This window comes from Corapipo altera, unplaced genomic scaffold, assembly GCF_003945725.1.
Source record: "Corapipo altera isolate COAL_440 unplaced genomic scaffold, ASM394572v1 2b, whole genome shotgun sequence".
NCBI classification, from domain to species: domain Eukaryota; kingdom Metazoa; phylum Chordata; class Aves; order Passeriformes; family Pipridae; genus Corapipo; species Corapipo altera.
Window position 1 is genome coordinate 27,232,959 of NW_020884874.1, and position 24,304 is coordinate 27,257,262.

General features: G+C 35.3%; 1 protein-coding gene across 22 annotated transcripts in view; it reads left to right on the plus strand.

The window, feature by feature from the left end:
- The window catches only part of SYNE1 (spectrin repeat containing nuclear envelope protein 1), a 296,931-nt gene that overhangs the window by 90,018 nt on the left and 182,609 nt on the right, over positions 1 to 24,304 (plus strand). For all 22 annotated transcript variants that reach the window (XM_027634233.1, XM_027634232.1, XM_027634231.1 and 19 more), the window contains 18 exons: positions 230 to 364; positions 1,208 to 1,366; positions 1,600 to 1,808; positions 2,090 to 2,198; positions 3,424 to 3,588; positions 5,470 to 5,637; positions 7,165 to 7,341; positions 8,619 to 8,759; positions 9,771 to 9,931; positions 12,647 to 12,797; positions 16,269 to 16,496; positions 17,026 to 17,124; positions 18,810 to 18,997; positions 19,095 to 19,218; positions 20,213 to 20,379; positions 21,609 to 21,762; positions 22,051 to 22,679; positions 23,328 to 23,507. In XM_027634233.1, the coding sequence (XP_027490034.1) occupies positions 230 to 364; positions 1,208 to 1,366; positions 1,600 to 1,808; positions 2,090 to 2,198; positions 3,424 to 3,588; positions 5,470 to 5,637; positions 7,165 to 7,341; positions 8,619 to 8,759; positions 9,771 to 9,931; positions 12,647 to 12,797; positions 16,269 to 16,496; positions 17,026 to 17,124; positions 18,810 to 18,997; positions 19,095 to 19,218; positions 20,213 to 20,379; positions 21,609 to 21,762; positions 22,051 to 22,679; positions 23,328 to 23,507 (3,344 nt within the window). The remainder of the gene's footprint in view (positions 1 to 229; positions 365 to 1,207; positions 1,367 to 1,599; positions 1,809 to 2,089; positions 2,199 to 3,423; positions 3,589 to 5,469; positions 5,638 to 7,164; positions 7,342 to 8,618; positions 8,760 to 9,770; positions 9,932 to 12,646; positions 12,798 to 16,268; positions 16,497 to 17,025; positions 17,125 to 18,809; positions 18,998 to 19,094; positions 19,219 to 20,212; positions 20,380 to 21,608; positions 21,763 to 22,050; positions 22,680 to 23,327; positions 23,508 to 24,304) is intronic.

Sequence of the window (24,304 nt, forward strand, 5' to 3'; positions counted from 1 at the left end):
AATGTATTCTTGTTAAAATACCATATCAGTGTACTGGATGAGAATATGTTAATTTGCTGGACTTTAAATAGCTAGAAATAGTTATTTCCTTAGCTCAAGTTTAAATTCTTCAGTGCAACGGAAGTAACCTTAAAACTTACCGTGTGTGTTAGGAACTTTATGTTTTCAGGTTACTACATCAATAACCAGATTCATCTTCTCACTTTCTCACTTTCTGCCACAATTTCAGGAATTCTTTAACCAGTTGGATCAGAGAGTCCTAAATGCCTTTCTGAAAGCTTGTGATGAACTTACTGACATCCTCCCAGAACAAGAGCAACACAGCCTGCAGGAAGCTGTGAGAAAACTCCATAGGCAGTGGAAGGTTAGTGAATTATGTCTCTGGAAATTGTAAATCTTAGTTTTGAAAAGTTTCTGCATGACCTACATATTGAAAAATAAAACAAGTAAGTTGATTATTTGTCTTCCTGTACAATTGGGGAAAAAAAAGAAAAAAAATCTATTTTACAACATTAGATATAGCTACACCTACAAATAGCCTCTTGAAAAAACTCTGTTAAGTAAAGTGGTTAAGTGAAGTCAAGAAATGTGAGACATTAATTATAAAACCTTCATTTTCTCCCTACATATAGCTGTAATGATACCTGTGTTAAGAACATTTCTTGAGAATATATGCTAACTTTTCTTTATGCTGATGTTGGATGATTGCAATTACTTTCCCAACCAACCAAAATAAATAATCTGTAAGAGGTCAGGCTATCAGTTTAAATTGTGTCTTCTGCCAAAGACTCTAAAAACTGAACAAACTTTGCTCATAAGCTATGGAATTTTTTGCCTGCAACAGTGTGTTGCTGGTCAAAGCTGGAATGATGTATGACTGGTCTCTCACTAGCAGGCAAGCAGCAAGGTCTGGAAACAATTGTGAATACTATTTTATACAGGAAATATTTGGCATATCTTGCCAAGAATGAAGATGTATATGTAGTGTGTCTTATACATACATGTTATATGTCTCAACTTATGACCTTATATCTAAGACATATTGGTAACAAAGTGAATACAGAGAAATCCCTATCTGTTCATGCACATATATGCCAATTTTTCTGTATTATCAGTTTTTAGATAATTTATTTGTAGTAACTTCACCCTGAGGTAATAGGAGTAGTGTTTTTTCTCTGTGCTTCCTTACTGCCCCGTGGGTGTGTAGGATCTTCAAACAGAAGCTCCGTATCATTTGATCCACTTGAAGATTGAAGTACAGAAAAGCAAGTTCCTGGTCACAGTGGAGGAGTGCAAAGCTGAACTAGCTCGACAGAACAAGGTGTTATCAAGAGAAGGCAATGAAAGAATGATCAAGGAACACATGGTATGAATTATACACTGCCATGGGGGTGTTTACAGAAATAAATTTCTATGTCAATAATAAACTGAAATTCTGACCAACATTTAAGCCACTAAACACTTTGTGCCCAGCGTAGATCAATTCTTGTCTTTATGATTTTTTTTATCTTAGTAGTTTATAAACAAAATATATAGATATGCTTTGTGATTTCTGCAAGTTTGTAGTTTTATTGAATTTTCTGCTTTGTCTCCCATCAGTTGTTCTTCGGTGATAAGGGATCTTACCACCTGTGTGAGAAAAGGCTACAACGAATTGAAGAACTGTGCCAAAAACTGCCAGTTTCTGATCCAGTGAGGGGTACATTGGAAAGCAGCCAACGAGTCCTGAAGGAGCTCAAATCCCAGATAGACAGCACATACATGAAGCTAACAGAGCACTCGGACACCTGGAAGGGCTATAAGAGCAGGTGTCAGCAGCTCAATTGCTAGCTGGGTCTTGTAGAGCCTTATGCATGGTCACTCCTCTATATGTCATCATAGATCAATACCACGTAAAGAATGATACGGTGATGTTAGCTTCATGTAGAAAATTATAATTTATGTAGTAATTCCACAGATTATAATGGGGCTTTGAGTGGATTTTATAATGTTTTGCTTACATTTAAGAGGTTACTGTTTGGTGGTGGCAATTTTTGTTTAAACTTTTTTCTTTTTTTTTTTTTTTGCATTATATGATGTTTTATTTCAGATTTTCTGAATTGGAAAATTGGATTTCTTCAACAGAAAGAGAACTAAAGAAGATAAAGGAAAGTGTTAATGATACTGCCAAATACAAGCAATGTAAAGCATCTGTTGGGGTGAGCCCTTGGTTTATGTTCTAACAAAACTATTGTCATCGCTACTGGGACTCTGGATAAAATTGTATTCTGAAGCTGTGCAACTGATTCACTATGGAGATCGTAGTAGCTTTGCTGATTCCTGATATTCTTAAAAACACTTCCAGGAGAAAGTTGCACATGCAGCAAAGTATGGAAGAAGTTCCTACTTTTAATAACTTAGAGAATGGCAGGTCCCTTTTCCTGTATATTTAAAATGGATAGAATAAATATTTGCCCCTCCTTCTATTCTATGCACATTTAAAAGTGCTGTGTAAAGAAAAGCAAAAATTTCTGGACTGCAGATTTTTGAACCATGTTACATTTAATTACTTATTTAAGGAAATCTATAATAAAAATTCCCTTCTACAATAGTATAATGGGGAGGAAAAGATATTCTACCATTCACTTTTGCATTGGTGACTGGTAACAGAAGTGATAGAATACTTGAAGGTTGAGTTGGTTAGTTAAATTAGTTTTAGGCAATAATTTATTGTGTCACTTGGGACCCAGCTTGACCCTTCTTTCTTTCTTTTTATTTTCACATACTAGTAGCAAAAAATAGGAGTGTCACATACTGTAGATGTTTGTGAGCTGGTTATGAGGCTAACTGTGCAGAGAAACGTTGTTAGGATGACCTTGATAAAACTGTTAGAGCTTAAGCTTAAAGGGTACTTCTGCTCCAGAAGGTCTGATTTACTCGCGCAGTTTCGCTGCTAGCAGCATCTCATCAGCACTGCCACAAAGATATAAATGAACTACTAGGTGAAAGGAAGAGGGGGAAACCTATTTAAGTGGAAAAAAGGTACACAAAACTTTATATCACATGAAATTGTATATTTGGGAAAGTCAACAATTAAGATTTAAATTCTAACTAAGAAATATGGTCATTATATAGAAAATATACATGTGATATCTGCCATTTATGTATATATTGTAAATAAAAAGGTTAGTTTGTGAGGGAAAAGTACTCCACTATTACTTACTAATGAACAGTCTAACTAGTAGTGAAGGCTGTGAAAGAAATACAAAAGCCTAGCCATTGACTGGGACAGAATCTGATAGGGTGTGCAAATAGAAAAATACTACATTTCTAGTGTTAAAAACAAAGTAGTACATTTAAACTACTGATCTTTGAACTGATTCCATGTATGCCAGCTATTAATTTTGTTTATTTGGCAAAAATATGTTTTGATTTTTTCTGTAGGAAATTAGGAAGCATATTCACAAGCATGGAGAAAATCACAGCTGGCTGAAATCCAGACTTGCTGTTTTGACTGCAGTATGTCCTGAGTTGGAGGCCAAAGAGACAGAGGATGAACTTTGTAAACTTTCCAGTGACTTCAAGGGACTCCTAGATTTGCTGGCTGAGGTACAGTATGAGACACACAAGAACTCTCCATTTACAGTGTTGCATGAAATGGCATCAATAATGGCTTCACAAGCATAAGTTCTCTGCTATGCTTTTTAATTAAACTGCAAGCATTCAGCAAGAAAAAATTCATTTGTACTCCTTGGGTAGCAGGTAAAAATTACTGACATTATTATAGTGGATCTTTTACCTTTGCAGAATTAGAAAGTATAGTAAATGTGTCTCAAATCAAAATGTCCCTATTTCTAGATTTTTAAAATCAGCTTGTAGTGAACATTGGCAAAACTGTGATGCAAATCAGCTAGTGAATATAGAATTTTACTTCAATCTTGATTTATTTATCTTTTATGCTGAAATAATGCACTACTTTGAGGTAGTTTCTAGTCATTAAGGATGTGTATCATGCCCTGAACTTGCAGGAAAAGACTGCAGTTCTCTGAGGTCTGAATGATAATGAGATACTGTAACTGTGGAAATCATGGAAAATTTCTAACTCATAACAAGCAAAATATCCCAGAACCACTGAACCCTTGGGTTTTGTGGACTCTCAGGGAACTTACTGCTTTACAGTTTATATGGTTAAAAGAAAAATCAGGTGAAACTTAGACCAACTTGCACTTAGAAGGTGGAATAGACCCATAGAGAATTCAGGACAGAGAAAGAGTTCAGACTTCAAATTCTGCTGTTAATGTCAATTCTTGGAGAGGTCTTGTTAGGGTTCCAAATGAATAAAAGTTCTGTGTATTTATTGAAACTTGTCTAAACTTCTGTGGTTTGAAAACTGTGTTTGGGAAATTGGGGCAACCAGTGTGATTGCTAAGTGACTGCAAAAAAATTAAGATACTACCTTTTTTTCTTTAGGTTTTATGGGTTTTTTAGTTACTTTTGTTTTTTGTTTCCTCTAAGAGTCAGAACTATAGGGGAGTGCAAGTAATGAAGGTAATGAAAGAAAATAAGAGGTAGAATCTATACTTATTTTGAATCTAAAGGCATAATCTAAATGTACTCTATACTGTAGTTAAAAGACTGCTGATTCTTAAGAGTCTGAATACTGTTTATAAAGTTTGGTAATCAGATGGATGATACTGTTTAGACAAGGACTGATACCGGGTATTTCCAGAGTTCAGCAATGGTTTAGGAGAGTAAGAACTAAGCATTTACATGATAGGAAACTGAATGACTTGAATCTGAAGACTCTCCAAAGTGGAAAAAACGGAGAGGAGACGGGAAAGGAGAAAGGGAAAAGGAAAATATCCAGAATACTTTATGATTAAAACCTTAAAACTCAGGAACTGTATGAGGAACAGAACCTGTACTGAGAATCAGCCACCAGTAGTTAGCTGAATAATGCTAAGAGGGTAAAACATTCAGATATGTTCAATAGATATATCTTCTTCTTTATAAAATTCTGCAAGCTGAGACTGGATATTGCACCACATGCACATTGTGGTCCATGTAACCAGGGTAATAGGTCATTTTAATGTATTTGTGATTCACCAAAGCATTGCTCAACACAGTCCAAATGGTAGGAAGGCTTTTTGTGAGTTGAGTATTGAAGGTGTTTCAGAATCTGAGTAAGCTTGCAAGGATAAAAAGAGTGTGTATTTTCTAAGTGATCACCAGTAAGCGGTTGTCACAGATAGGTGTTTGTCATATGGCAAAGGGAGTATGTTTAAACAAGACAAAGGTCTCCTCACGTTTTGAGTCTACAGACACTCTTTCAATGTAAAAGTAAAGGTGTCAAGAATGCTGGAGATAAAAATGGTTTGAATTTAAACAATTTACTGTACTTTTTGAAAAAATATTCTAAATAATAAATGTACCCTTAAAATAGAGATGTACCTTTCAACATGAAATATTTAAAGTTATCTGTAATTGTAGATTGAAAATACTTTAGGCGCTGTTGGAGACTGTGTCCAGTACAAAGAAGAAGTTAAGAGTGCAATTGAAGAGTTAATCAACAACTCTAGAGAAGTCCAAGCAGAGGCTGAAAAGATCCTGGACACAGAAAGTTTATTACAAGCTCAGCAACTACTGCTTCATCATCAGGTAGGACAATTGCTCATGTCCATATACTTTTTTTTTTAAAGGGAGAATTTATGTAGTTACAAAATTCTGTGATGTACATTAGCATAATTTGGAAGAGTTGTAAAGGAAACGTCTTACATGGCCTAGTATTCATTTCTTTTAAGGAAAAAGATTTTCAGTATTTTTTAAATGTTAATGCCTAAAGATGAGCTTGTTTTTCAACTTCTATTTTGTACATTTTTTTTAGGCACAAAACACCTGAAAAACAATCTTCATTACTTTAAATTTTGGGTAAATATACTCTGCAAATATATAGGCTCTATCTTTTTACCATTTTAAAGCTTGCATTTCAGACTCAATCATGGGAAATTGGGTACAATTCTGGCTTTGGAAATTTCTCTACTTCAGCAGTTTGATGTGGCCTCAACTCTAAATGCTGGAGGGAAGGTGTACCTCTAGCCTCATCTCCTTCTCTAGGTAGCTACTGTTGTGGCAGATAGGCCTCCATTCTGTAGGAGTAGAGCAGGAGGCGTTTTACGCACTGATAATAGATCAAAACATCTACAAGCTACAATAACAATCAGTGATATGGCTTGCATACAGCAAGAATCATGGCCTTTAAGGCCAAATATGGGAAATTAAAACCTGCTCAAAGCTAATAAGACTAGGAATAATTTATTTCCAATGTTTGGGCATTATTTAAGTGTTTTATATTAACATCTATTTCTGTAAGGTCAGACATGGCTTACTGTCTGACCAAGCACTACTAAGTCTTACTTGTGTCTTACCTAAACTCTTTGGAGTTTGTAAGCCCTATTGTATGTGTTAAGGGTTGTATTCACTCTTCTAATACTCTACATTTCTTATTCATCTTAGGAGAGTTAGTAGAAATAGTTAACTTCTCACTGAGTTCTTTTTTTTTTTTTTTTGGTGATATGAAATAGACTTTGGCACAGACCCAAAGATACACAGAGTAGAATTGAGAAGGGAACTGTGAGCTTACTTAGCAAGGCTGGCATAGGTCAGACATGTTAGAAAGGAGAAAGGATGTAGTCTAAGGAGTTTCTGATAGTGCTACAAAGCAAAACACATCCAAGAAAGAGTTGCACAACTTAGCCATTCCCCTATTGCTCTCCCATAAGGCTGATACATTGCATTGATCAATCTGAGGCTCCAGCCTGTGCCTTAAGAAAGTGCAGAGTAGACCTGAATGTTTCTGGGCAGTCCTGAGAAATACATTCACTTGAGACCCCTGCTGTGATTGCACAACTGCTGTGACTTCTGCTTTCTCAAATATTTTTTTTGATAAATGGCCACACTGTCACTATTTTTCTCACATCTGTATGCCACAAAAGGTGTATAGACAGTTTGGAAGCCTAGGCATATACTTGAAGAGTATATGAGACTCTGAAGAGTACTTGCCAGAGTTTATCCCTTTGTCTGTTACCCTCCTTGCATACTCATGCAAAAACGGAAAGTGGTTGCATTGTGCTAGTTTCCCAAAGGAGCTAAAAAGTCTAATCATTCTTGTTGGATGAATCCTTTCAGCAAAGGACAAGAAGACTCCGTGCAAAAAGGCAAGATGTGCAAAAGCAGATTTCCCAAGCCAAGCGGCTGCAGGTTGAAGGTGGACTGCCCAGCACAGTGCGAGAAGATTTGCAAAAATTGGAGGGAACATTGGAAAACATGCAGCAGACTATGGAGAAACGTGAAGAGCAACTGCAGGTGAGTCCTTTGCACATAGAAATAAAGCCCGATGCTTTCTTCTTTTTTTTTTTTATTCGCTTCTTTTTTAACTGAGTAAACCCCTCATTATTTAAATATAAAAAAAACTGAGCTCAGTTTCTCACCTCTGACTGTTGGTCCTTGGGGTTTTCATGGTCAACACCTCCATGAAAACTTCTTGAAGCTGCTGTATACCTCATAATTAATAAAGAAACAGTATTTTGTTTGGAAATGTTTAGAAGTCACAAATGATTCATAATTGTTATTTTAATTAATTTATCTGTGATTTAATTTTTAGATGAGGGTCTTTCTCCTGGTTACTAAAGATGACACCCTTTAATTCAGAGTCCTTAGGCTGGATATTAGATTAATATCACATGATGTTGTGATATGTAATCCTCACAACTACTGTGTGAAAAACATGCCGTCATCCTAAATTTAAAGAAGGAAGGAAAAAGTCACAGAGAAATCAAATGGATTGTTTCAGCTTGTATAACTAATCACTGACTGCACTGGGATTAGAATTTATACCTTCTTGCACCCATATGTGATTTGCCCTTTGCATTTCTCAAAGTAATCCACCTGTCCACTCTTCCATATAGATGTTTGAAGTCAAAAGTATTCCCCATGATAAAACACAAGATGAGAAACATGATCAATAGAGCTCAAATAACTTCTTTATGTAAGCATTTATTATTGAAACCCATGTTTTCTCTAAGGATTCCCATATATAATGCCTTCAGCTCTACTTCATAATCAAGAAAATAATTTTTTAAGTTGTCATAATTCTTGTGACTGAGAATTAAATGCTGTATGTTAATCAAAATTCTGCATTATCAGAAAAGAGCAAATAAGTTCTTATGTGTGATTTTCCTGTGAGTAAGGATTTTCTTCTACTATAATTTATTTCATTAAAGAACTTGAAAATCCTTTTAGATATTTTTTACTATCTGTCACCATAAGCATAAGTCTCTGCATGTATTACTTCAGACATCTTATAGGACATTCAAATATAAGATTTAAACATTGCTGGCACCTTAGAGAACAGAGTTTTTTAGCACAGCACAGTATGAATCAGTGAAAATTCAAGGGAAAAGTTTTATTTGGTTTAGAATATTTGCATCTGTTTAGTAGATGGCTTTTTGGGAGAAATTGTTTTATGTCAGGACTTTCTCTTTTTTCCTTCTTCATTAACCTACAATGAAAAGTTTGTTTTACCCCTTTGATCTCTTTGTCTTTATGTTCCTGTTTTGCGTTTTTTTGTTTGTTTGTTTTAGGTCACAATAAATAAATGGGAGCAGTTTGAAAGAGACAAAGAAACGGTAGTAAAATACCTCAATCAAGCAAGCTCTGTACTTGAACGTATCTTAAACTTTAGCAGTTTAGAGAGCCTCTCCTCAGAACTGGATCAGACAAAGGTATTTGCTGTGTGAAATACAGGAGCTGAGATATCTTTCTTCTTTGCTTGTTGACATGTGCTGAGTGTATTGCCTTCAATCTTTGCATGGTTTTCCATTATGCTGGTGCAATATACAGATGAGAGACTGCATAAACTGCTTAGATGTAAAAAATCATTTGATGAAAAAAATCATGAAGGATTACTCAAAGTCTACATCTGAAGCACATGCATGAAAATTAAGGTGATTTTGAGGACTTCCCATTTTGTGCTCAGTAATCATCTGTGCTATTAAACCAACGTTGAGCACTTGCATATCAACATTAATAGAGGGTGCACTTGGGCAAGGTTATGGGAAATGTGACAACTAGCACTCTTAGACCTGAGGAGAAGAAGGAGAGACTTCTACACTGTGGACATAATCCAGAATATGCCACTTGCAATTAGTGTTACAGAATTATCCGAGCCCATTTTATTTACTGCTGGAGAAGTAATTCTGTTTTTCCTAAGTGCCATGCTTTTCACACTGCTATTTACCTTTAACGAATCCAATAGTAAATTACACATATCTTGGTTATGCTCAGCATCCATTGTTTTGGTGTATGAGTTTAACGTTTGTGAAAGAAAATAGTTGCTAAATAAAAGGGAAAATACAAGATGTGAGATACTGCAAAATCCACTTTGTAAATAGTAGGATCTAAAAATTAAATAAATATGCGTATGATCTTCCACAATTCAAAAATAAATTTCTTGTAGAGCTATAGAATAAATTTTGATTTGTTAAGTTAAAAACTTTTGCATGTATAACTTCCCTTGATAAATTTAATTCAAGCTAGTTTGTTCAAATGAACTTTTCTTAAATGCAACATGAAAATAACTTTCTTCAGAGATTGTTTTTAGATATTTACACATTCAAAATATACACGTAGGACACAGATACTCTTTTCCAGCCGCAAACACTGAGGAAAAATACTTTCTGTATAAATATATGGAACTGTTTGTAGTTGTATTAATACGACTTGCATCCTTACAGGAACTTTCTAAACAGACTGAAGCAATGGCAGTGCAGGCTGAGAATCTGGTGAAGAATTCTTCTGAGATACAGCTTGGTTCAAAGAACAAGCAGTCTCTTCAGCATCAGGCAAAATCAATCCAAGAACAAGTGAAAAAAGTGGAAGTTACTCTTGAAGAAGAGTATGTTCTTAACAAGTCCTAATATTTATCCTTCACTATAAGATTGTATCAGATTTCTAGAATACCTTGTCAGCATTTCATGTTGTCTCATCAGCTCCATCATTTCCAGCTTGCTCTGGCATAAAAACCAAGTTATAGTACCAAATATGTCAAAAGAGTGTGTGCAAATAAAATATTTTTTTAATAATATATAGTTAATAGAAGTTAGTTACATTTAACCTGTCACTTATCTTTAAGTCCCAGTCTTGTAAAGAAGGGATAATTAAGCTCATTCTTGAGGTACTGGACTCTTTCAGAAAGAAAAAACTCAGTGCAAGTATGAGAACAGCACATTTACCCTATTTGCCTCAGTTTTCCGTATTCCAGTTTCTCCTTAGGAGTGTCAAGAAGTGCCTTCATCTTAGCTGAATGCCCAATTATATTTCATAGGCAATATCAAAAGCTGCTTCTGCTGCTGCAAAATCGAAGGCATAATTTGCCAAATTTTGTTGAAAAATTAAAAGTTCAAACTCCAAGAGAAGCTTGTTAAATATTTGTAGCTTTTTGTATTCATAAAAATTTAATTCCTTCTCTCAAACAAGCAACTCAGTTACTCAGCTTCAGTTGCTATTCTCCTTTTATCCATCCATCCATACATTTATATATATGTATGAAATCATTATTTTTTGCACATACTAGTTCTCATACACAAGTAATAGATATAATTAGCACATATATCTTGTCTTACTAGAATTACTCTGTAGAATAATTTGCTGTGTAAGTTTAAGCAGGTACCACCACCTCTATCTGAATATGAGTGAGGGCAATGCCCAAATTATTGGGATTTTTTTTCCCATATTGACCACTGCCATACTAATCTGATTTTAATTTAGTGCCATTTTCTTCCTAATGTGGAAGAACAGTTATAAGCCAGAATAACTAGCCTTTGCAGTAAATTGTTATCTAATTTTTTATATAATGTTTTCTCCAGTATGAAGTGTTACAGTGATTTGTGGTCAAATTCTACCATCTCTTACTGAATACCTTACTTTATACATAATTTTCTCCACTATTAGAGAGAAAACTAGTGTGATTTTTCAATCCAAGAAAATCACCCTTCCAGCAATGAATATTTATTTTTTAAATAATGTCACCTATTTTTAAATGAAAGTCATCATTGATATATATACCCTTCCAATGTAGATATGAAATAGGTTCGGTAAACTCTCTGTAGTGAGTGTAGAGAACATATAATAAGTGCGTAAGGCTTATGTTTTAACTTGCATCACCAATAAAAATCTTGGACAAGTAATTTGAAGTGAAGGTATTCCAAATACATAAGGTACATACAATGCCAATGAACAGGAAAAGGAGTGAAAAGTTTAAGCAGCTCTTCACAGCAAGAACTCAGCACACCTGTTTTCCAAGGAGAACATGGACAGCTGTGCAGTCTGTTTGGGATGATATTCCCTATAGTCTGTGGCTTTCTTAAAACTATCAGAAAAGCAGATACGAAAGCGAAGGATTTTCAGCAGTTGTGTCACTCGTTTGGTCCCTTGGTTCTGATTTCCAGTTTTATTTCCTTGGGCTGGTCTGGAGTGAAGTATTTTTGCACATTGATTTCTTACAAGTAACTTGAATTTGCATACACTCTTATCAGTAAATGGCTGTTGACACTCCTATTTTTTTTTTATTTTGAAAATAAATAAGAAAAAATAAAAATACTAATTTTTACATTTTTAGATTACATCTTTTCTTAAGGCTTCCTCTAGCTTTAATAAGGAGGAAAGAAGTTAAAAACTTTTTGACATGGAATGGTTTTTAAGGCTATATTTAAAAGGAACGTGTATTTTGAAATTTTGTAATATTCAAACTTTTATGGTGGAATTTTAATATTTTCAGTGAAATAGAAAATGTGTGTTTAGCAAACTGTGTGCAGGGCCTACATTAGTACTGGTTTCTTTACAATGACTTGAAAGGAGCAGAAACTTGTATACTGGAAGTTAATGCTGTTAGGCCTTGTATAATGGTCTTAGACTTCTTACTGCTGAAAAAAAAAAAAGGTGCTTTGCTTGCTATCTAAGACATAGAATAATCAGTCAAAACCTGTCTCTGTTTAACATACCTATAATGTATGTTTCAAAGAACATAAACCTATTAACTTTGAGGGAGTTGAGTCACATCTGTTGTTCATTCTTGGCTTGATATGAAATCATTGCAGCAGAAAACACAAACTTCCTGTAAGATGGGGAGATTGCTGTTATAAAAAAGCAAGATTAATAAAGCAGTCAAGCACTGGTGGCTATGTGTACATCCACATTACACATTGTAATGATTCTGATCTAGGGACTAAATGATTAAAATCTATGCACTCAGTTATCTAAATATTTAGATTTCTGATATAATCATAATTCCATATTATTCCATAGAAATCCTATTGATGTTCTTTTTCCCTTCCCTTCCTGTGGTGAAGAGATTCTTGTACAGCTGATGAATAAAGCTGTACTTTTACCTTTCGGTGTCCTCACTATGGCTCATATAACTGTTTGAATTTGGTGCACAGTCTAAGAGAGAACCAAGTTTGAATTTAGATACACAACTTGGTCCTCTAAAACTAGGAGTTTTTTAAAGATCCTCCTGTAGGTTGAATAAGTTCCATTTTTATTTTAACAAGAATATGGGCAGCTTCATTATATTAAACTGTTTATTCTCTCTAATTAATTTGGTTAATTTTAGTATTAAAAGCATGGAAATGGTGAAAAACAAGTGGGATCATTTTGGCAATAATTATGAAGCTCTGTCCATCTGGATAGCTGAACAAGAAAAAGAACTGGAAACTTTGGAAACATCATCATCTCCTTTGGACATACAGATCAGCCAAATCAAGGTGATTAGTTCTTGTTACGTTTAGCATTGAAAGCCCGTTTATCTGTCATTTTGCTAGAGGCCAATGGGAGAAGAGACATTTGACGTTTCAAAACTACCATGATAATGTACCATTTTATACATGACTATACCAAGCAGTAAGGTTTTACATAAACTAAAGGAAAATTCTTACAGGCTGCCTTCTCTTTCAGTGTTTAGTTTACATATATGAAGACTTGGTGTGTGTGATTAAAAATATAATTTATACTCTTCTTATTTTTTGAGTAATCTCAACTGATGTACAAAACAGCTACATAAACACAAGGTTTGGGTTTTTTAAAACATATATTAGCTAGTGGCTATAGAACTTGATTTTAATCTTGCAAGCTAAAGTTATAACTTGATCTATGTATCTTTTATGCTGAAATAATAAAGAAACTATTACTCTTGGTAGCTTGAAAACCTACATACCATTTATTGCTATTATATTTAACTGTCTTGTGTATGTACACTTGTCTGTGTACGTTCCTGTAGATTTAGATAAATAGTGATTTAGTTTCGTGTTACTGAGATGCGTATTGTCTCCAAGCATTGCATTTCAAGGGCTGACTTCGTATCCTCCCTTTCATTTAAAATGTACCTTCTCTGAAACAGCATGTTTCTAAGGGTGTAGGGTTTCTCAGTACCTCATGCACATTGCCACTTTCTCTAGTCTGTGACCCACTTGTGCTTCCTAAAGTGCACAGGTGTGCAGCTGCTTGCAGACCAGCTTGGCACTAAATATTTCCAAAGGATCCCTTAAGGCCCTTGTTTCATGTGACAGAAACAATTTATCAAGAGACTTTCCTGTTCTTAATTTGTTCACAACTTTACATACACAAAATAAATAAAATGTCTTGAGTTCATCATTGAAGACTAAAACAATGCTTGAGTTCTTGCTTCATCACCACAGCAATTCAAAACCAGTTTCCTTGTGAAATAATGTGTATGCACTTATTACAGTGGCATACATTGTCATGTTTTCTTGTTTTTCAGTAATTGATGGACAGGATTCCAATATTTAAGACAGAAAATAAGTGCATCAAAGTATACTAATATTGCGTTACAGTGTGTCAGTCCTTGCCTGTCTAAATTGAGCCTACTTAAACCCTGCTAGCCTATTCCAGCCAACTTCCCAGAAAGGCCATTCCTTACTATACATGCAGATAAGCAGTGATTTTTACACTGCATTGAAAGTTTCTGAAAATTCCACCATAATTCTTACACATTGAAACACCATGAGAAAAAGAAAATGGTCAGCGGATGATGTTTATAAACATTGGGCTGCCAAGGGAAGTGGTGAATTCTCCGTCCCTGGAAGTTTTTAAGATGAGACTGGATGTGGCACTTAGTGTCATGGTCTAGTAACCATGGCAGTAGTGGATCAAGGGTTGGACTTGATGATCTTGGAGGTCCCTTCCAACCCAGCTCATCCTATGATTCTATGATCTGAGTGAACAGACATGAAGCAGAGAAAATCCTCCAGATAAGGCACTGGGGACGTCATTGTACCACAGGTGAACAGATGAGCTTTATGAGTGACATGTGAAACTAGTCATCTAACCTCCAATGCATGGACCTAGATGGAGGTCTACTTCAGCAGCATTGCTTTGTGCCTGCTTTTGAAGAATTTGTCATGTTTTGTTGTCATTTTCCTGATGAGTTACTCTGTCACAACACCAATCAGCATACTTCATTCATAATTTCTAGTACATTTCTATCAGTAATGAGTATTGCAGCATAAGGCAAATGAATAAAAAATTGTGTGTTCCTTGATACCTCTGGCTAACCAGATAAAAAACCTGGGGTCAGCTGAATGTAATGAACCTACATCTTAGTGGTAATGTTCTACTTTTGGTGACATTGATTGCAAAGCCCTGACGACTTCAGCAAAGCCAGATTTTCACCTACACATTTCTCCAAAATTCCTGTGGGATAAAATGATGGTTATCACAAGCAGTTACCATTAGTGGCAAACTCAGTGAGAGTTTGAAGGCCTCAATTATCCACCTTCTTTTATGTAACTGAGTGAATTTAACAGAATAGTGTAGGAGTGAGAAAGCACTGCCTCATTTGTATCTGCTGCATTGTTAGATAATGTCAGCTTCAGGGCTGCAAATCCAGTATTTTTCCTCACCACCATATTCTCATGCAAAAAAGATATTTTATAATCTGAATTAATTCAGTATATATTGCATAAAGAGACACTATAAATTCTTATAGCACCACCTTTTTTTCTGACAATCACCCTGCTAATTTTTGACTGAATGTGGCAGTAAGCCAATTCTGAGCTTTCTAATTGCAAGAAAGATACTGTATTTTTATCACAATTATAGCAGAAGTTGGGTACTTCCTATGCTTTGAGAGTGCAATTTCAAGAAAGTTTTTGGTTGATTTCATATACATACATATCTTAACATTTTTATACCTGAGAATGCTATTGCCTATTTCAGTTTCAAAGAAAACTTTTGGCTCTCAGATTTCTCCCAGTGAGTGTTTTCCATTACTTTTGAGAACTCCATGGACATGATACATCAACAGTAATTTTAAAAAAAGCTGTTGTGAAAAAAAATTTTTCCAAGTTCATTGCTGCTTATTGAATAAATAGCCACTGAATGTGATACACTATAAGTTTATTTCTTGGGTGTTGTAGCTGCCAGGTTTTCTTCTAATTTGTAATAAAACCAAGTGCAAGATAATAGGAGACAGTTGCTGTCATGAAGCTGATAAAATGTAAAGCCTTTGCTAATTTGTATTTATGCATTTACTAACTGATGTACAAGACAGATGAAAAGTACCAAAGACCATTATCACCCCTGTTTCATGGTTTCCTGTTTACATTGTAATGTGGTTCTTTATCTAACACTCTGCCTAAGGGCACACTCACCCCACCTTATCAATTAAATTTATCCTTTATTATACCTTAGTATTTTAAATTAGAAAATTAAAACACTCTGAATTGTTTTTTAAATCATAGCTTGTTTTATTTTGTTAGTACTTGAAAACTTATTAAACGTAAGTAACCAACTGCTGGGGTTCAGCTTCTTAACAGTATTTTTCAGTTACACTCACATTTTTTGATCTTCTGGGTTTTTTGAATCTTAAAGAGAATTGTGTATTACATTCCTATGAAGTAAGAGATGCTAAAAATATGAACTATCCTGTCTACTTAAAAAAATATGCACCTCAGCCAATTCTAATTGCTCTTCGTACACACTGTTTTTTGGGTAGGCTGTGTTTTAAACCTTTTCCCATGCTAGTTTCAAGAAGAAAAAGGATATTTACAGGCCATATTAAAGATTTTTGTAACAAGTTATTTCAAGTGGTTAATGAACTCTCATATATTTTTTTGATGAAAGATATTAGTAGCTCAAGTAATAAAAGGAATTGGAAAATATTATTCTGATAATCAAAACCCTATTTTTCTTCTTTTTATCATTACTTTACATTTTAGGTTTTTAATAAAGAGATAGATGGTAAAATAACTGGAATCTTAAAACTAGAAGAGGAAGCCGAGTATTTTTCCCAGTTTGTTACCTCTGGAGAACGTGCACATATTAAAGCCAAACTGACTCAGGTCAAAAGGTATTGGGAAGAGCTAAGAGATCATGCACAGAGACTGGAAGGAACAATCACAGGGAACGCATCAGCACAGCAGAAATATGAAGAAAGTCTTAAACAGGTAGACAATGCAAAATTTAATGGATGATTTGCAGCAATTTATAGAATTACTCTATATTTTTCAAAAATTGAGTATAAAATGTATATTATAATAAGACGGACTAAAATAAATAAGTAGATTTGAAGGTAATTGCAAGACCTAGATACATAAATTTGTGCTTTCAATTACTTAAAAGGCAGCTTTAGAAAGATGCTGAAATATACACACTTAAAAATTATGCTGTCTTTTAGAAAACCTTAGTGATTCTCCTGCATATTGCACTGTTACACCACATCCATACTTCTTACCAACACTGGAACTTCAATCTTGAGTTGATTTGAGCTTGTAAGGAAAATAATTTAAATACTATTATTGTGCCAGTCAGGGGGAGCTGAGCACAGTTAGCATCTTTTAACTTCAAAAGGCACTCAGCCCTACAAAGGCTTAGGATATAATATTCTCTTAGCACTAAGCATTTAAAGATGTTATTTAAAGAATCATTTATGTAATTCCTGCTGGTTTTAAATTCTGGTTTGCCTTTTTTTCATAGGTGCAGCAGGCAGTGTCTGAATTTGAAGCTAAGCTGACTGAGCCTCTCACATCATGCTCTTCAGCAGCAGCAACGTATGCAGCCCTTCAGGATTGCACGGTGAGCATGTGGCCAGCTATTCCCCTCACTGACTCTAGGGAAACGGTGTCACACTGACCTCCTTACAGAAATGCCAGTAACCTTCAGACTGGGGGCTGCCTGATGCCACACAGCCCAGGGTGGAGGCAGGAGGCGGCAAGGGCTACCTGCCTGAGTTAGGGAAGGCTTAAGTACTTCCTCAGCTATTTCTTATCACCATTTCAGACAGACCTGGAGAGTTTCTTCCCCAGCCTAGAGAAAGGAAAACCTAAAAGTGTGACTTAATCCTTCAGGTTACTGTTTTTAACTTCATGCATCTAAAACATTATGAAAAATAAAAGATAATAAACAATTCTGTTCGATATTTTTCCTCTAAGAGTTTCAGGAAACTTGGATCTTGGTATAAGTAACTCTGTGATTTAAAAAATATATCCTTAGAAGTAGTTTTTCTTGGACAATGTGGAGAGTGGACAGAGTTTCAACTGACAAACTTTTATCTGTGATCCAGAAACCATGGCTGTTTGGACATTTGGTTCAGTCCATTACAAAAGGAAAACTAATATTGGATTCATATTCAAACTATAAATGAACCCTAATCTCAGGGAATTTGATGTAGTATTTTTGTCTGTAAGTTCTGATGTGTTCTTCCCACAATAATCATTGTCTTTTTTTCTAAGAAATTATTATAAAAAATTTTACTCAGATTGTTCTTGCCGTAAAATACATGTAATTTCTTCTGAGCTTAGTGATAACTACTTGCAAAGGGTATATGCAAGGGAGACCTGACCTGTCTGCTTCAAAAAAGCTTTATACTTGTTGAGGAAAAGTACTTTATATGTGGAGAATTTATTCAGAAAGCACTTGTAGTCACCCTTGTTATTGGCTTTTAAACATTATGAATATGCTGAGTACACTATTGTAAAGTCTTGTTCTGCCTAGGGGATCATGGTGATTAAATGCCTTAATGGGAAATTATCAGCAGCTTTTTTCCTGTATAATTCACATTTCCTCCTATATATGATTTATTGTATTTATAACTATTACTTTTGTTGTTACTATTGCACACCTGTGAATTGGAACTTTAGTGGTCTTAAATCTATTTCATTTTGTGCTTTTCTAACTCATTGTGCTACATTTCAATCATTTTCATATGGACAAGTTTCCCAACTTCCTAGAAATGGCAACATCCCAAAGTCTAGTCAGCATCAGGTGCCATTTGTATAAAAAATAACTTTAGCTGATACTGACAGAAGTTTCTAGTAACTGTTCCTTACTTCTCCTATGACATGACATAGACTGCAAGTCTGGTAGTCCTCACATGTTGGAGTGTGGTTTTGTGTTTACTGGATATAAATTAGAGCAACTCTTAGACAGTTAAGGAATTTGGAGCTCTTTTCTGAATGTAGACCTCTGTACTACATGGATGATGTTGTGTTGCATGCCCATTCAGATCTGACTCTGTCGTTGCCAAGTTTTTTTCTTAAGCACCATTTTAGGAAAGTGTTCCCTACCACAGGCTAGTTCATTGATATGCTTGGAACATGTGTATATGAGATAGACCCGAGCAATATGTAAGCTAAGCAGTGACTTCATGATCTGATGGATGTAGCATTGCTTCAAACTTATGAGTAGGAGTACAGAATTTTTCCCACTGTTGTTAGTAACTCTGGTTTTTATGTATGTGACTTCTTTTACATGTTCATTAGGACCTTTGTCATACAGTGGAAAAATTGAGCAGCACTCTGGCCTCTCTCTCAGCCAGTGTCCGTAAGGTGGCCAACAAAGAAAAAGCTGCTCAGGAGGTCACAGCATTACAGCAGAAATATGAAAAAGTGCTAGAAAATGTTAAAGAGAAACAGACCTTATTAGAGACTCTTCTGGCTCAGTGGCAGAAGTGAGTAAACTCTCACATCTGTTATGATGGACACAGAGACTGTGGTCACTGTGGGAATGAGGGGATGACTTGGTAACCTGTGTTGTGATTTTGTTAGGCAGGAGAAGGAGCTCCCTGCCTTCCTGGCCTGGTTGGAGGGGTGTGAAGCTACAGCCCAGCCTTCAGAGCAGTATGTTTCTGCTGATAGAGTTAAGCTGGAAAATGAACTGCAGTCACTGCGGGTATGTTTCAACTGAAATATTGTCCCCCTACATTTTCTGGTGTATTTCTGTGTCTTTTGAAGGATGGACTTGCTCAGTTATAGCCTGACAAGTCACTTGATTCTGGGCGTTGGAAATGTCCTAGAAAATATTACATTATCACTGTTATTATTTCTCAAAGACAAGAATCACAGGAAGAATGTTACTTCTAACTATAATATACCAGCTCAAAAAAAAGAAAAATGCTCTGATGTATCCTATTATTTGTCAATGAAGAACAAGTGGCTGCTTGCCAGAGGATCCATTCTCTAGAGAAATTCCTCTGTTAGTCAATATTACGTTTGCCTTTTTTTTTTTTTTTTTGAATGTGAGAAAAGTTGCTCAGATGAAAAAATACTCAGAGGTTTTGAAATCCCAAAGAAATTCTGATTTCTGATTTTTTTTAAAAACACAGGACTTTCATCCTATTGAAAATTTCCTTGGATTTTTTGCCACTTGTTTTTAGAATAATATGAAGCAGTTGGCCAAATGTAGCATCTTTTATACCTTCCTTGAAGCCAAGTGGTCCATAATTTCAATTTTAAATATTACTGAAGAAAAGCAAAACTCTTTTGCTTTGCTTTTTTTTTTGGAGCTTTGTGGATGTTTTATGAGCCAATTTGCAACATTTTCTCACAATTCTATTACTGCACATGAAATATGCTGCAAAATGTGGTCTTGATTTTAGCCACTGTCATCATACAGGAGAACCATATGGAAAGATCACACTTTGTCCTAAAGGCAAAACACCCAACTTTTATGAATCTCTACTGTTGCAGATTTATCTGTCTGAGAGGTGTTGAGTACGTGCTTGTCCTAATAGACCTCTGCTCCTCCAAGAATTTGACTGTGCTCACGTACTTGTTTCAAAAATACTGTACTGGAAATCTGTAGCTATCTTTTTATTATTTTTGTTATTTTGCATAATGTGATGGTCTTCTTAATCTAAAGGTTCTGACATCCACTGTTTTCCCAGGATTTGCAAGCCGATATTGTGTCCCATGCTTCAGTCTATGACAGCCTATTACAGTTAAATGAGTCACTATTTCCAACAGCTTCAAACCAGTGTGTGAAAACAATAAAAGAAAAATTTGAAGAGCTGGATGAGAGGTGGAAAGCTTTACCACAAACTGTTGATAAAAGGTTTGTGCTTCAGAGTGTTTTTTACATGTAAAGTAAGCAATATCCAGATGAGGAATCCCAATCCCAAAACATATTTTTTACATATTACCATTAGGAAAACAAAGGTTTAGGATCGATACTGAACCCTGAACTCCCAGGAATGGGGATTGCGAATCCCACACTTTTATGATGCTGTCTTTTTTGACATACTCTCTCCCTACTTTTTTGGTAAAAGAGTTCTGTTTGAAGGAGTGCAGGGCAGGAAATGAAGGTAATGTTGCATTTGCTCAGTTAAAATTTCCCAGGTAACTTCCAAAATCTCTTAATACCTACTCTTCATTTTTTCAGTTACATGCTTTATCTTGTACAAAGCCATACTATTGTATTCTTTAACCCCCTTTGAAGCTTTTATTTGCCATAAATGCTCAGTTGTTAGGCTCCTGGCTCATGATAAGCTCAGGAAAACTGTCTCTTTTTTTGAAAGCGTATGTTATCATATATTTAGATTTCAATCCATTTCATGATGAACACATGTATTTTGCTATTTTTAATGTAGCTTAAATAATAAATCCTGATCAATGACATAATCTACTATTATCAATATGATTGTTTTACAATATAATGATCTCTATGTTGAAAATTAGGTAGAGAAATTTCTAGGAGAAATGAGAAGGTAAATTGCAAGGTCTTTTTTAATGTCAAGGTATAGAAACAGTTCTGCTGAGCACTCCTCTGGACACATTCTTCCTTTGAATTGTGTTCCTCTGAGCAGACTTGATCCTCACTTCAGTGAAAGTTGAGCATGCAGTTCCTCACTCTCTGCCCAAATTCATAAGACTCTCACCTTATATTCAGTGTTGCAGATGGTAGGGTAAACAGAATTGCTCTGTCTGAAAATTAAAGTTAAGCTTTAATTCAGTATTTAATTAAATATTTCACTGTTCTTTCTGATGAGACTAGCCCCATGAAGAAAAGGTGAAGAATGTACCTTGATTGTTTGGGGCACTTCTAACAGTTGATCTAAATGAAACAATGTAAACAGGGAAGAGCCAAATGTGCTTTCAGATGTTTTGTTATTCCCAGTTAAGAAATCAACACAGGAGTCATCATATTCTCAAAATAAATTGACATTTCTTTCTTTCCTTGCATCTGGCATTGATTTTAATGCTGACCAGTCAGCTGTAGTTTTGATTATGGGTAGTGATTAATTTACATCAAGTGCTTTCATATTTACATCTGACATTCTATAGGATCAACTTCCTTCAATCTCTTGTTGCTGAGCATGGGCAGTTTGATGAGCTCCTGCTCATGTTTTCAGACTGGATTAAGCAATTTCTTGCTGAACTACAAGCCACTTCAGAGATAAACACAGCTGATCAACAACTAGCTGCATCTCACAATAAGGTAAACTTTTGGATGTAAATATTAAAGACAGAGGAATTGTACAGTGCATTCAGCTAAATACCCATCTAAAATTAGCAAGCAATTTATTTGTTTGAAGACCAATATGCTCTTGCAGTCACATACAGATTTCTGTTATTTGACAAGTTTAAAGCAAAATTGTAACACTGAATTATTCCTACTGGAAATCCCTCAGTAGTACTTGTTTCACTCCTAAATTTAGTTGTAAAATGTTTCCTAAGCTCTTGATTGGAAGGAGAAACTAAGCCCCCTTTTCTTTCTTTCCCATAGAACCACTCAGTGGAAGTTGAAAGTAAGAAACAGCAGTTACAAAGTCTGAAGGAACGTGTAGATAAATTGTGTTCTTTCAGCAGCCCAGAGGACCAGCAGACATTGCAGGGAAAGACTGAAGATTGCTTTCAGATCTTCCAGGAGGCAAGTCAAATAACTAGCCAAAGACAAGAGACTCTGGATCAGCTGCGAGTTTTCCTAGAGCTCCAAAGGGCTGCATCAGGAGTGCTCCACCAGCTGAAGCAGACAGTGGAGAAAACAGGGAATATAGATAAAGCCAAGTCTGAATTACTGGAGAAAGAACTCAATGGTGTTATTCAAGATCTTAACAAGTTGGAATCTGTCGCCATCAGTTTGGATGGTTCCCTTACTAAGGCTCAATATCATCTGAAACACAGCATTTCTGGGCAGAGGACCTCCTGCAGGACGATGGTGGATAATCTGTGTGTGGAACTGGAGACAGTTCAAAACCTGCTGGGAACCAAACAAAGTGAGGCAGAAGCACTTGGAGCCTTGCAAAGATCTTTCAAGGAGCGTAAAGAACAGTTACTGAAGAATATTGAAGATATTGAGGAAAAGGCTGACAAGGAGGGCCTGAAGGAGGCAACAATACAAGCCCTCCAGCAAAGGTAAAAACATTAGCATTTCCACTCTTTCTTGCAGTCTCTAAACCTTTCATGATGCGTTGGAGGTATATGTGTGTTTTCTGCTTGGGTACTCCAAACATATGTATCTACTTAATAAAAATTTGTAAGTAAGGGAGCTATTTGGATGGAGGGAGAACATGCACAAAACATTTAGGAAGTCCTAATCTTTTATATTGAAAGAACACTAATGAAAGTCTGTGTCTGAAAAATATATTTTGTCTGAATGAATCTAAGGTCTAAACAGCTATTACAAATCCCACATACACATGACTATCTCTACTCTTACAGAATTGAAGACTGTGTTGAAAGAATTGCAAACACTTATTATAATAAAGAATTAATCTAAATATCTGAGTATATTTCCAAGTGACTGTGTGAAGTGAAGGTACATGTATATGTCTGTGATTGTATAGTTGAATATGTACCAGAAAAATCATATTTTGAGCCCCCTGGTAGCAGAAAAAAACTCAGATAACACTTTGTTTTTTGAAGATACTGTAGAAAATGTTAGAAAAAGGGAGCTTTATGCACAGTAACTCTAACAACAACTGTTTCACTCTTTCTTCTTCCTTCTTTCTCGCAAAAAAAAGTAAAGATGAATAAATTTGAAACCTGCTTTTTAATTTGCAGATTAAGGATCTTTAACCAGTTAGATGAAGAACTGAATTCTCACCAGCACGAACTCCAGTGGCTCATGGGCAAAGCAAAACAAATAACCCAAAAAGATATCACACTTGCTCCTGAGACTGACAAAGAGATAAATTGCTTAGAATCTCTGTGGAAGGATACCAAGAAAGTTATACAGGAAAAGTAAGTAAATCTTTAGCTTAAGATGCCAAAAGAGAGGATGGGGGAAGAGGCACAGTTATTCTGTGTCATATCTTCTTGCTATATTAGTCACAGTAAAAACCAAGGCTTGTAGATAAAAACACATTGTAAAGAAAAATATTTGTACCAGCTGTACTCAAAGTATTAATAAAACCATAAATAGGTTCTCAGTACAGGACTTGCAGATACACATACATGTTATTGCCTGTGATTTTTTTATTCTTCTGAAAGATAAAAAAATCTCCTCTGAGATTTGATTATCACTCTAGCTGGCACATATTCTCCCTCTAGCACATATTTTCATTCTCTATTGGATATATGTTTCTGACAATTCTATATTCAGTGGTCCTAAATAATTTTTAGATCGAAGTCTTTCTGTCTGCCCAAGAGACCAGGCTCATAATAATCATTCGTATATAATCAGTTACACTGGTTATACATGATACATGATCAGATGATCAGTTTTATCAATGAAATTTGATAAAAAGGAGATAAAAAAACTGAAGAAAGTTTTATCATACCATTTTCTTTTTCTTAACTGCCTCCTGATCACCTTTAAAGAAAACTAACAGTGTTTCTCTCTCATATAGACAAAATTTTAGACCCTCCTGAATCTGCTTATTTTGGAGAGCTCTTTGCAGCATTCATAGAAGAGTCAGCTCCTAAAACTATTACTCCTCTTTTTTGTCAATGTCATGTTTCCTGAATTCCTTTCACTGACACTGTTCTACAACTAAACATATTCAAAGTATTAGTCTTCCTTCTCTCTCTTCGGTGTA